This window comes from Camelina sativa, chromosome 7 (genome assembly GCF_030686135.1).
Source record: "Camelina sativa cultivar CO46 ecotype springtype chromosome 7, ASM3068613v1".
Classification (NCBI taxonomy): Eukaryota; Viridiplantae; Streptophyta; class Magnoliopsida; order Brassicales; family Brassicaceae; genus Camelina; species Camelina sativa.
Window position 1 is genome coordinate 2,767,499 of NC_141886.1, and position 13,211 is coordinate 2,780,709.

Sequence of the window (13,211 nt, forward strand, 5' to 3'; positions counted from 1 at the left end):
GGGGAGATATTCGATGTTAGCTAACTTGTGGTGGAGCCTGCTAAAATGTAATTACTCTTTCAATTCCAAACTATAACATAGAAGAAAATAAGGTTTCATATTCATTACATTCAAAGTCTTGAAACACTACTTGAGATAAGAGTGTTTTCTGCTGGAAAAAAAAAACTTGAAGCATCGTTTTCTAGCATCAAGTGAAGAGACGTTAATCTTTCACTCATCAGGTGGGAATTCTTCATCAGAGGCTTCGTTTTCCAGCATAGAGCCGAGAGTTTTCCTCAATATGCTGAAAGTTTTGTCGTCCTACACCCAGAGACTTGGCGTTTCAGTCATACAACAAGATCAACGAGAGAGAGAGAGAGGGTGAGTAATGTAAATGTAAGGCTTTTATTTACCCGTTTCTTTTTCTTCAGCGACTCTTCCAGTTGAGCAAGCTTTTCATTACAGAAATTCTCCTGTTCCGTTATCATTGTCTTCTCCTTCTTCCCTATTTGTTATTTACAGGTGGAAGTGAGTAAGTGTTGCCGTCTTATGACAGTGGTCTCGTTATAAGGGATTGGTTGGCTTACTTAGTTGCTCATATCGCATGTAAAGCCTCTCCTTGTCTTCTTCGAACTTTGACACAGTGTCTGTAAAGCAGAAACACATTAGCATCCCTTTCGGTAGTATCCTACTTAGCTAATGAAAGAAATAGACATTTTTGACAACCAACACTAATACCATAAGAGTAAGAGATGACTATACCAGTAAGGCAATAGAAATAATACCTTTCAAACCCTGGAGATGATCAGCTTTGTCTTTCATGAATTTCTTATGAAGCTCCTCAAACTTGGCAGCTTCATCCTTCAAGATATTCTCACACTGCAAATACGAATCAGAGGTCAGCTCATTGTACCTTTCTAAAGTAACAATCAAGTTAAATATCATCTTCGGATCTTTGTTCAAACCTCCTTTGAACTCTTCGAAAGTGCTTTGGAAAAGTTTTGTCTGCAGTTTGTAAAACAAGGAGAGAATATATAAGCATTTGTATCTCATCTTCTAAACAACCATACACAAAAACATGGAGGATCAGATATTAGTCCTCAGCAACATATAGCCTACCTTTCTTTCTCAAGTTTTGACTTCAGCTCGTCAATCTTTGACTTGACCTCCTTGGACACACTGCCAGAAAGATACACAAGGATTAAAGCAAGATTCAGCTACCAAACTAACAACACTTAAAGAGAATTAGAACAGAGTTTATTCATCTTCTCGTGGAGAACTCGATACCAAAATTATTAATAGAAATCAACCAAGTGCTTCAGAGATTAGCAACAAACGACGGAACATCTAAACGTTCTGTATCTGTGAAATCAAACGAGCTTTATTTCTATCAATCAAATATTTGTTTTCTAGTTTAAGGGATTCAACAGCATACCGTAACTACTTGCACAACAGATCAACCAGTATCAAATGCTAAAAGTCGAACACCTTAAGCTTTATCTGGCTATAAATTAACTAGTTGATAAATTTGGTCTGCGATACATGATCCAGACTAATCCATGTACAACGAGCTTGATATCTTTTATCAATCAAACATTTGCTTTCTAGTTTAGGCGATACGTGAGCATACCACAACAGATCAATCAATATCAAAATGCTTGAACATATGATCGAACACCTTAGCTTCATCTGGCTACATCTATCTAGTTGATAAATCTGGTTTGCGATACAAGATCCAGACTAATTAATTCATGTTCTAACGAGAACAAATTGAAGAAACGCACGATCAAAAAAAACGCAGAATCAAACGATCGCCATAAATTTCTAGATGATCGCATAGCAAATGAAAATCGAAGGTGACGGTGATATCAAACTCTGTTTCTACTAAACATTCCATAACCTAATCGAAGAGAAGCATGTAACGAAGAGATTATATCACCTGGAGATGCTTTCTTCCTTCTTCTTACGGCCATCCTCCTGCGCCTTCTCTCTGATTTTCTGCAACGCCGACATGAGTCCTTTGAGATCGCTGCGTATGATCAACATAGAAAACACAATCGCGAGTTACAATTTAGCCGAAACCAGAAGAAACGAAGAAGAAGAAGAAGACGAAGCGAAAACCACAAAACGGACGTAGAAGGCTAGAATCATCGGAAAACACAATCGCGAATCACAATTTAGCCAAAACGAGAAGAAACGAAGAAGAATACGAAGCGGAAACACACACAAAAAAAAAAAACGGACCTAGAATCATCGGGATCCGAATCGTCCTGGAATTTAGCCTTGGCAGTTGGCTTCTTCTTGAGCGATTGCGGCGGCTCTGGCTGAGCTCTCTTATTAGAAGTGGCTCTTCTGGTAGACGACATCGCAGACGAAAGAACTGAGAAAGTGAGAGAAACGATGAAACAAAATCAAAATCGCTGAAGCTTTTATCTGCTCTCTCTCTCTCTCTCTCTCTAGTTTGAAATCGAATTTGAAATTTGAAATTCTGTTTCGTTTGTTATAGCGTTTGCTTGCTTGCCTGATCTCAGTCTGTTAATAACTTATTATATCCACATTGCGTACTGTGGATGGCGTCGTAGCTGATCACGTACTCTCGTAAATTTCAGATTTTTTTCGCTGTTTTTATTTTATTTTATTCAAAACAAATTAGTAAATTATGATGGCTAATTAAATATATATGATGACATAATTACTTTTATTAAACAAGATATAATTTTCACGAATTCTTCTAATTATGAGTATAAATCACTGTTACTTCTATTAAAATCGTTTATTTTAACAAAAGTGATTTAAACCACCCAAGTAGAACAGTAGAATCTCGGGTATACAGATTACGAAATAGTACGATACTTTATACGTCATGGGCCATGGCTAAAAAATGAGTAAAAGTGTCTTCCAATTACCCAAATAAATATGTCTATTGTCTAGTATGGGTCTATGGTAGTTCATGGAGCTTGAAGTCGGTCAGTAGACTACAATTAGACCAAAACACACTTTTAAATATTTTAGAAATGATTAGTATTTTGACCAAAATAGAGTTTTATTTCAACGAAGTATAGATACATATTGAAAGAAATCAAAGTATTAAGTTGTTGTTTTTGTGTGTGTAATACATGGGATTTTTTTGTTGTAATTAATAAGCAAGTGCAAAATTCAGTATATCGAGAACTAAACTGTATGTAACTCTGTCATAAACCGACCGGCCATTAGAAGTTTAGAACCGTAGAGACAACCACCGGCGGATCCAGAAAATATTTTTACTTGGGTAATAGAAAGGATTGAACCCTGGTTTAGGGGTGTCAAAATCTATTATTTACCATATTTCTATACAAAAAAATCTTAATTTCAATATGAATAGGGTCAATTGAACCCCTTTTCCCCTTAATAGGTCCGCCAGTAGAGACAACCATTAGCAGACCCAGAAAATATTTTTACCTGGATCATAAGGAGGATTGAACCCTAGTTTAGGGATGTCAAAATCTATTATTTACCATATTTCTATACAAAAAATATTAATTTCAATATGAATGGGGGTCAATTGAACCCCCTTTCCCCTTAATAGGTCCGCCAGTGGAGACAACTTAGGCATTAGATGGACCTGCCTAGGCGACTAGGCCACACGCTCAATTAAAGCATATGTAACAATTTAGAACCTTGTATTGCATTGGTGATTGATGTTTAGAAAATTATTATTGTTTATAATTAGATTTATGCGGATTGCATGTCATGTCGATCTCATGCATTGTTATCTTGAGATTGAAGTATAGAGATGCTTAATTTTCACTCCTTACTAATGGTGTAGCTAGTTCAGCGAATAACTCTCTCGTCTCTCGAAGCTTAGTGAAGGCCATATATTGTTTATTAAAAATAACAAAAATTTGGAAATGCAAAGTTTGCGAGCGGACCTTAAAATGTAAAAACTACAAATACAATGAAACTCTTTAGCTTTGTGTTCGCAACAAGGAGTACGAATGGATTGCACTGGAAAATTGGAAAACCCAAATAAATAGAAGTAAGTGTGGGATATTAATTGAACTTTAAATGTGTAATGTGTTGAAGCCGCGCCAGGCGCATCTTGTTGCGATGCACATGTTATGGACCACAAAACATGGAAAGTGAGTGAAAACTCATGCATTAATACCCATATTCTAGATATTTTGCATTGAAAGTAACACTAATTTAGTCAATCAAGTTTAATCTTACATAAAAGATTCTATAGTACTTCAATAAAATTTGTAAAAACAAAAAAGAAAACAACTTGTAAAACTATATACATTTTTTCTTACTTTTCTTTTTTGACATCCATCCATTATTTATTTCTTTCTATGATTTTTGTCAAAATTTGTAAAACTCTCATAAAGTTCACTAACAAGAAATCATTACACATATATGAGTATATGACTATAAAGTAACATCTATGATTTTTTTTTGGTTTCTTATTAAAAGAAACTTCACGTAAATTTGTAAATGTTTTGTAGGGCCTGTGTTATGAACTCGACACCCCTCAGTTTCCAATCTCCGCTATAACTAATTTATTTGCATAAGCATCTTAAGTGATTCACCCGAACGTGAGTTTACGCAAAAGATCATATATACCAAATGATATTTTTATACCCGAACACTAAGGAAAAAACCGGTAAGTAACTGTGTCTGTAAGGGTTTAATTACCAATTAATCTCGAGTTCTTCTTGCTTACAGACAGTGAAAGTGCATCAGAGCTCTTGCTTACAGACAGTGAAAGTGTATCAGAGCTCTGAAGGTGACAGGAGCCTGCGAAGTGTCTCAGAGTGCTGATAGGCTGACGTGGCAGATGGGCTGACGTGGAGAAAGATCATGGAACGCCGTGACAAGATGCGTGAGAAGGAAGGAAGAGGAGATCGAGATATACTCGAAGTTATTGAGAGTATATTTTCGTAGAAAAGATAAGGAAGGATAATTCCTAGGAACAAGGAATATTTCCTTTTAATTAGGATTCACAAAAGATCTAGGTTAGAGATTGTTTTGTGGGGTATAAAGTGACGAGGGCTAGCCGCAAAAAGAGCTAGCACTCGTGGAGATAAAGTTGTGAGATTTGTAAACCTTCAAGCATTATCAAAAAGGCTTAGAAAGTGAGTGTGTTGTTTTTTACTCTTTTAGATCTACACAGGGTGTTGTGCTAGATAGACAAGAGAGTAGGCTTAGGTTCATTTCTTGTAACCAACGGAAGTTTTTATAAGATTGAATAAAAGCGTTTGCTTGGCGCGTTTTCTAGCGGGTTGATTGAATTGTGGTTCTTAGTACCTTTACAATTGGTATCAGAGCAAGCACCTGATAAAAAGTTCTGATATCTTTTTTCAACAGGTGAGATCTTGCGACAAGGGTATGGAGAAATCACTGGATCTCGTTCCGGTTCAATCACCATTGAAACTCGATCCTGAGTGCTTTGGTTTTTGGAAAGTGTCAATCAAGCAGGCCATTTCAAGCATCGACATGGAAGCTTGGTTTGCGGTGGAAGATGGTTGGTCACATCCTACGAAGAAGAATGAGGAAGGAGAAATGGTTCCTAAGCACAAGAAGAAATGGACAGCTGAAGAAAAAGCGGAGTCTAAACATAACTCACAGGCACTGTCAGTTATCTTCAAGTCCCTGCCTAGGGATATCTTCAATCAAGTTCAAGGATGTGTAGCCGCCAAGGAAGCATGGGATATTCTGGTAGTCACTTTTGAGGGCACAAGTAGGGTCAAACGTACAAGGCTTGACAATCTTGCATCAGATTTTGAAAACTTCCACATGTCTGAAACTGAGTCAGTCGCTGATTACAACAGTCGGTTGAGTGGTATTGCACAAGAAGCTATTGTCTTGGGTAAACGGTATAAGGATAAAAAGCTTGTGAAGAAATTTCTCAGAAGTCTGCCTGACAAGTTTCAACCACACAGATCTACTATAGACGTGTCGCTGAATTCTGATGAGCTCAAGTACAATCAGGTGGTTGGAATGATGTAAGCGTTTGAGATACAGCTAAAGAAGAAAGAAAAGATGAATGAGAAGTCTTTTGCCCTTAAAGCCATAGAAGAACAGAAGCTTGCAGAGTCTCAGGAGGTTGCGGATGAAGAAAAAGTGGGTTTGTTGGTTAAGAAGTATTTTCAAAAGATGGAAAGGGGTCAGCGGAAGGGAACCACATCGCTCATAAAATCCAATACTGATAAGGAAATCAGGAAGAGTGACAAGCAAGAGCGACAATGTGCTGAGTGTGAGGGTTTTGGACATTATAAGTCCGAGTGTCCAAACAACAAACGCAAGAGTTCACTGCAGTGCTATGGGTGTAAGGGTTATGGTCACACTAAGTTTGATTGTCCTTCACGTGAGAACAAGCAGAAGTCCTACATTACTTGGAGTGAAAGTGACTCAGATGAAGAAGTGAGCAAAGGAGAGGTTCTGAACAGCTTCCTTGCACTGCTGGGTGTTATTAAGGAGACGAAAAAGATGATGTGGTGCTGGAAAACAAAGATATAGATGAGAAGGTTGAATCTGATTCAGATGGAGAGAAGGCTGATTTGTCGGTAGAAGATCAGATAGAGCTCCTCATCAAGACAGTGTTACAGAAGACTCAAGATAACGTTCAGTTGACCTCTGAAAGAGATACTTTGCAACTACATATTGCAATGATCGCTAAAGAACTAAGTGAAGAGAAGGCTAAGACTCTGCGTCTTAAGAAGCAGTTAGAAGAACAACTGAAAAATATCAGAATGTTGAATAAGGGAACTAAAGATCTGGATACACTGCTTAGCACTGGAAGATCTAGCAATCTGAAGTGGGGTCTGGGTTATCAAGGAACAAACACCAATACGACCACTCAGTTTGTCAAAGGGATGGGGTCTGAGCCCAAGCTGATGAGAAGAAATTCTCTACAATGACTAGACTGTATGATCAACATTCTGTGAAGCAGAATCCGAGAATCCCAAGGATGTGGGTGCAGCCTGAATTGTCTACTAGAGCGCCATATGCCTCAAGTGGGTTTCAACAGACGGCTCAAAGACATGTTCAGCTTAGTAGAAGAAGAGGATGTTGGTAGTGTGGACATCTAACTCACTATAAAGACCAATGCTATCAATTTCAGAATCGTGTGTCTAGTCTGTTGCAACGTGGTGATTTTTATCCAGCTGTGAGAAGGAACACTCAGGGATATGTCAGAAAAGATGATCTCTATTGTCAGGTGGCATTCACAGCAGAAAGAACAGAGGTTGATCAGGCTAAGTGGTATTTTGACAGTGGATGCTCCAGGCATATGACTGGTGCCCTTGACAATTTATCCCATTTAGAAGATGTTGCTGGAGGAAGAGTTACTTTTGGTGATGGAGGAAAGGGAAAAATCCGAGGAAAAGGCACAACTAGTGGTGATTCTCAACCACATCTTAAGGATGTTTTCTTGGTCGAATGGTTGAAGGCAAATCTGATAAATATTAGCCAGTTGTGTGATGAAGGCCTGGATGTCACATTTACCAAGAAAGGATGCAAGACTGTTGATCAACAAGGATCTGTGCGCCTCAGAGGAAGGAGATCTGATAATAACTATTACATGTGGAAATCATCAATGCAGTGTTTCAACACGACCACTGAGTTGGACACAGAGCTATGGCATCAGAAACTTGGTCACTTGAATATTCACACAATGATGAGATTGGCTAATCAAGAAGTTGTGCGTGGAATTCCTAAGCTGAAGGGAGACCCTCATTTCGTATGTGGTCCTTGCAACAAGGGCAAGCAAGTCAAGGCATCTCATGGGCCAGTGGCGGACATTCAAACTAGTCATGCACTCCAACTGGTACACATGGATCTGATGGGTCCTATACAAGTTCAAAGCATATTTGGGCGTCAGTTCATCTTTGTCATGGTTGACGATTTCACTCGCTACACCTGGGTGCGGTTTCTGCATGAAAAATCGGGTGCTCTTGAATGTTTTCGTATTCTTGACTTGCAGATCAAGAGTGAAAAATGCTATATCCAAACCATTCGAAGTGATCATGGAGGTGAATTTCAGAATGACAAGTTCGATCAATTCTGTGGGCATCAGGGCATTGTTCATCAGTACTCTGCTCCAAGAACACCAGAGCAGAATGGTGTTGTAGAGAGGAAAAATAGAATGCTGCAAGAAATGGCACGAGCTATGCTGCATGGTAATCAAGTGCCTCATCGTTTCTGAGATGAAGCTGTTAACACTGCTTGCTACATCATCAACCGGGTGTATGTTCCAACAGGGACTAACAAGTCTCCCTATGAACTGTGGAAAGGGAAGTCTCCAACAGTAAGCTACTTTCATGTGTTCGGTTGTCTCTGCTACATTCTGAATGACAAGGATCAGTTGGGTAAGTTTGACTCCAAGAGCGATGAAGGGATCTTTCTTGGTTATTCAGGACATAGCACTGCTTTTCGTGTCTACAACAAACGCACAAGATCGGTTCAAGAAACGGTAAATGTTGTCTTTGATGATACCTCGTCCCAACGAGTTGCTATGGTACTTGTTATCTCCGACAAGGACCTGGTAACTGATGATGAGAAGCACGAGCAAGGAACTGAAAATCATGGTGACTCTGTCAGTCCGGTGTTACCCTCGGATGATCTTACTCCTTCTTCTCAGGTTCATCAGAATCACTCCTCAAGTGATGTTATCGGTGCGATTCAGGGGGGTAGAGTTACCAGAGGCAAGCAGATTGACTTTGCTCAACTGGGTGGTAAGAAACAGAAGGTTGTGGTTCCTAACATTGTTACTCAGGATTCTGAGATTGTTCAATTCGCCTGTTTAGTTTCAACTATGGAGCCAAAGGATCACAAAGAGGCACTTCAAGATGAGCTGGAACAGTTTGAGCGAAGCAATGTGTGGGAACTCACTAAACGACCTGCTAATGTTAATGTAGTGGGAACAAAATGGATCTTCAAGAATAAGAGTGATGCAAGTGGATGCATTGTGAGAAACAAAGCAAGACTGGTGGCTCAAGGTTATTCTCAAGTTAAAGGAGTTGATTTTGATGAGACCTTTGCACCCTTAGCAAAGTTAGAATCAATCAGATTCATGTTCAGTATGTCATGTGCTCTCAAGTTCACATTACATCAGATGGATGTCAAAAGTGCCTTTCTGAATGGCATATTACAAGAAGAGGTGTTTGTGGAACAGCCAAAAGATTTTGAGAATCCACAACATCCTGAGCATGTGTACCGGCTGAAGAAAGCTCTATATGGTCTCGAGCAGTCTCCGAGAGCATGGTATGAGAGGTTGACTACGTTTCTTTTGGATCAAGGTTACGTACGTGGAAGTGTAGACAAGACACTGTTTGTTCTCAACAGTGACAACGCGCTGATGTTCGTTCAGATCTATGTGGATGACATCATCTTTGGTTATACCTGTCAACCTCTGGTGCAAAGGTTTGTGAAAAGCATGTCACAAGAATTTGAAATGAGTATGGTGGGAGAGCTGAAATACTTCTTGGGCTTGCAAGTGGAACAATCTGCTGATGGGATTTTTGTGTCTCAAAGAACCTATGCCAAAGAGTTGGTACAACGGTTTGGTTTACGGAAGAGTAAAAAGGCAAAAGTTCCTATGGGGGTCAATGACAAGCTTTCAAAAGATGAGGAAGGAGAGGATGTGGATGAGCGACTATACAAAGGTATGTGCTCTATCTGACAGCAAGTCGTCCTGACATATGTCTATCAGTAGGGATATGTGCACGGTACTAGGCCAAGCCTAAGATGTCTCATTTACTAGCAGTCAAGAAGATTATCAAATACGTCAAAGGGACAGTGAACTTTGGTATTGTCTTCACCAAGAATACCAATACCAGTCTGAGCGGGTACTGCGATGCTGATTGGGCAGGCTCTGTGGATGATCGTCGAAGTACAAGTGGATGATGCTTCTTTATGGGCAACAACCTGATATCGTGGCACAGCAAGAAGCAGAACAGTGTCTCATTATCAACCGCTGAGGCTGAATACATTGCCTTGGGCAGCTGTTGTACATAGCTCTTGTGGATACGTCAAATGTCCGCCGACTATGGTATGGATTCTGATACTCTGTTAATTCATTGTGATAATTTGAGTGCAATAAATATCTCTAAGAATCCTGTCCAGCATTCTAGAACCAAACACATAGATATTAGACACCACTGTGTTCGTGAACTAGTTGAGGCGAAACTGATTGAGATAGACCATGTGAGCACCGATTTTCAGCTGGCTGATTTGTTTACCAAGCCTTTGGACTTCAACAGATTCACAAATCTGAGGAAGTCTATCGGTGTCTGTGAACTCTAACTTTTTTCTCTGAGTTGTGTTGGTCTAAAACAGGAACTGGAGCTATGACAGATCATGGAAATCCTGGAATATATAGAAGATCAACATACTGGAAAATTGTGGGAAATAGTTGCATGTCATGCCGGTCTGTCCATCCTGTCAAACGTTGTCATGATTTGAGGAGGTCAAAGAGCTGTGAAGAGACATGCACATGCATTATGAGGTTCAATGACCTGGGAAATGACAAGCTTAGAATCAGTGACTGACAAAATCAAAGGATGTCACTGAAGCTCAAGATGCTGAAGCAGTCATCAAAAGGCTGTTTGGAGAAACAAAAAAAAAACAAAAATATGTGCTCTTCAAAGAGATGATCTCCAGCTGCCTTAACATGTTAGGATGGACTGAAGACTGAAGGCATGCCAGTGTGAAAGACTACCCACATGCAACAGTCCTCTGATCTTCGACAATTCAAGAAGTTGTGATAGTTCCTAGCAAAGGTTTTGAACAAGTGGCTGACACGACAAAGGTCTGGTTAGTGTTCTGTTCTTGTTATCTTTTTTTTATAAAAAAAAAAAACAAAACAAAACAAAAAATAATAAATGCTCATGTGTGTCTAATTCTCGATCTGGGTCCCTTAAAGTTTATCATTAGTGGTGTGAGAATATGTGTTCTGGTTCATGAATGTGATAAAAAATTGATCTTAAAAGGGGATGAATGGTGTTTATTCATGCATTGTCATTAATTGTGATTGAATGAATTGATGAATGAATGCAGTCAAATAAGGAAATAGATGCGGTGTACACTGATGTTTAATTGAGTGTTTTCAGGATGTTTTTAATGTTTGGGTCGAGAGTGTGCAGCCCATTGAGACTCACGGGTGTGTATAAAGAGGAATGGCTAGGGTTTTGGCGTTTTTCTCATCACCTCTGCGATTTCAATCCTGTGTCGATTAAACTCCTAATCATCTTTTTCCTCTCTTGTCAATCAATCCTCTAAGCATGAAGTCAATCTTTAGTGGCTTTCACTATGATTCCAGTTCCGATGAGGAGCTCCACACTCCACCATCGTCGTTGCCTCCGTTAACTCCACACGCTCCGGTCGATCCCGCAACAGCAATGGTGGTTTACCAGCCCCGCGATGAGTCCACCACTGCAACTCCGACTCGGGTGGACCAAATTCCCTCACCTTCTCACCGGAATCAGGAGACATGCGACTCTTTGTCTTCTCCGCCGAGAGAGGTGTCGTCCGGATTTCCTGTAGTAGATCTTACCGGTGATGTGCCTGTACCTGTTCTGTCGTCTCAGGGAGTCTCTTCACGTGTGCGCAAAAGACAACCGCCTGCTGATCTCGACTGCCGTGACTCCAAACGTCCATCTCTTCCCAGAGATAAGGGCACCTCCACCACGTCTCGGGGTGCCTCTTCAAAGGACTTCAATGCCAAACGGTTCATCTCCTCAGTAGCTGCACGACAGTATGATTTCTTTGCCTCTCGAACGCTCGCTCCAGAGGTCTGTTACTCATTAGACGTTGCTGATAAGGCTAGGGAATTCATAGATAAAGCTGGGCTGCTTAAAACGATTACACAAATTGGGTCCTATGATTCGGATGTGGTCTATGAATTCTGGGCAAATCTCCCGACGGTCAAAGTTGAGGGGGAGTCTCTCGATGTGCTTGTCCGTGACTGGGTCTACGATTTTTCTCCGAGCCGTATCAATGCTCTGTTTGGTCTGCAGTTTGTCGATGTGCGTGAACAACGGTTGCAGACGGCTGCAATTCTGGAGGAGGATCTTACTCTCTTCCTCTCTGATGGAAAAGTCAAGTTCTGCAAGCAGCTGGTGTCCACGGCAATCAAGAATCCTGTCATTTAGGATCTCCATCGGATCTATTGTAGCAATTGGTCTCCAACAGTGAACACGGGGTATATCTCGGCAAACAGGGCTCTGGTGATCTACATGATCATGCATGGGATTCCATTCGACTTTGGACGGATGATCTATGAACAGATCATGCAATTGGGGCTGCAAGCTCAGTCTACCAGCTGTTGACGGCTCAGAGATCTGTTCCAAGTCTTCGGTCTCACGACGCAAAGAAGACCAAGGGGAAGAAGACGGCATCAGTTCCTGCTGAGACTGTGTCTCGAAGTGCCTCGTCTGCAGAGCGCAAAGCCATCCGGTTGGCAATTAAGATCCTGCAAGACGCCTTGGACGATAGTAAGTAGTTTATCTCCTTGTTTCTGGTCCTGATTGGTGCCTTGTCCTATTGATATTTTTGACTAATCTGTGCCAAACAAGCAGGGGGAGATGAGTCTTGTTCTGAAGCTTGAGGGGGAGTTTGGACTATGGGGGAGCGGTTGTTTATGTTGCTCTTATTTTGTTTCTCCCTTTTAAAACTTAGGACTTGTTCCTTTTTAGTCGTGTTTTGTTTTTTTTGTGCTGATACAATTTATTTTAACAAGACCTTATTGGTTAATCGTCGTGTTTTTGAATGCTGGAATATTTTGCAAGAACGATTGTGTTTTGTCTTGGCTGGTGTTGTCTGTGCATTTTCAGGATAGATGCAGTGGGTACTTGTGTGGCAAGATTCAGTCAAAAAGGGGGAGATTGAAAAGTGCATCAGAGCTCTGAAGGTGACAGGAGCCTGCGAAGTGTCTCAGAGTGCCGATAGGCTGACGTGGCAGATGGGCTGACGTGGAGAAAAATTATGGGACGCCGTGACAAGATGCGTGAGAAGGAAGGAAGAGGAGATCGAGATATACTCGAAGTTATTGAGAGTATATTTTCGTAGAAGAGATAAGGAAAGATAATTCCTAGGAACAAGGAATATTTCTTTTTAGTTAAGATTCACAAAAGATCTAGATTAGAGATTGTTTTGTGGGGTATAAAGTGATGAGGGCTAGCCATAAAAAGAGCTAGCACTCGTGGAGAAAAAGTTGTGAGATTTGTAAACCTTTAAGCATTATCAAAAAGGCTTAG

The 13,211-nt window shown here is 40.4% G+C and overlaps 1 protein-coding gene across 1 annotated transcript; it reads right to left on the reverse strand.

Moving 5' to 3' along the window:
• Window positions 1–51: 51 nt before the first annotated feature.
• Window positions 52–2,536, reverse strand: LOC104700058 (uncharacterized). Its single transcript, XM_010415505.3, has 8 exons — window positions 2,224–2,536; window positions 1,919–2,008; window positions 1,099–1,158; window positions 945–984; window positions 765–858; window positions 567–626; window positions 393–484; window positions 52–300 (listed from the first exon to the last, which is right to left on the reverse strand). The coding sequence occupies exons 1-8, from the start codon at window positions 2,343–2,345 to the stop codon at window positions 211–213; spliced, it is 648 nt and encodes a 215-aa protein (XP_010413807.1). The 5' UTR covers window positions 2,346–2,536; the 3' UTR covers window positions 52–210.
• Window positions 2,537–13,211: the final 10,675 nt, after the last annotated feature.

Excerpts from the sequence above, each read along its gene's own strand:
- LOC104700058 (XM_010415505.3), bottom strand. The coding sequence starts at position 2,345 with ATGTCGTCTACCAGAAGAGCCACTTCTAATAAGAGAGCTCAGCCAGAG. Across the intron at positions 1,159-1,918 it reads AAGGAAGAAAGCATCTCCAG|TGTGTCCAAGGAGGTCAAGT; the intron begins GTGATATAATCT and ends TCTTTCTGGCAG. Across the intron at positions 859-944 it reads TTTCGAAGAGTTCAAAGGAG|TGTGAGAATATCTTGAAGGA; the intron begins GTTTGAACAAAG and ends TCGTATTTGCAG.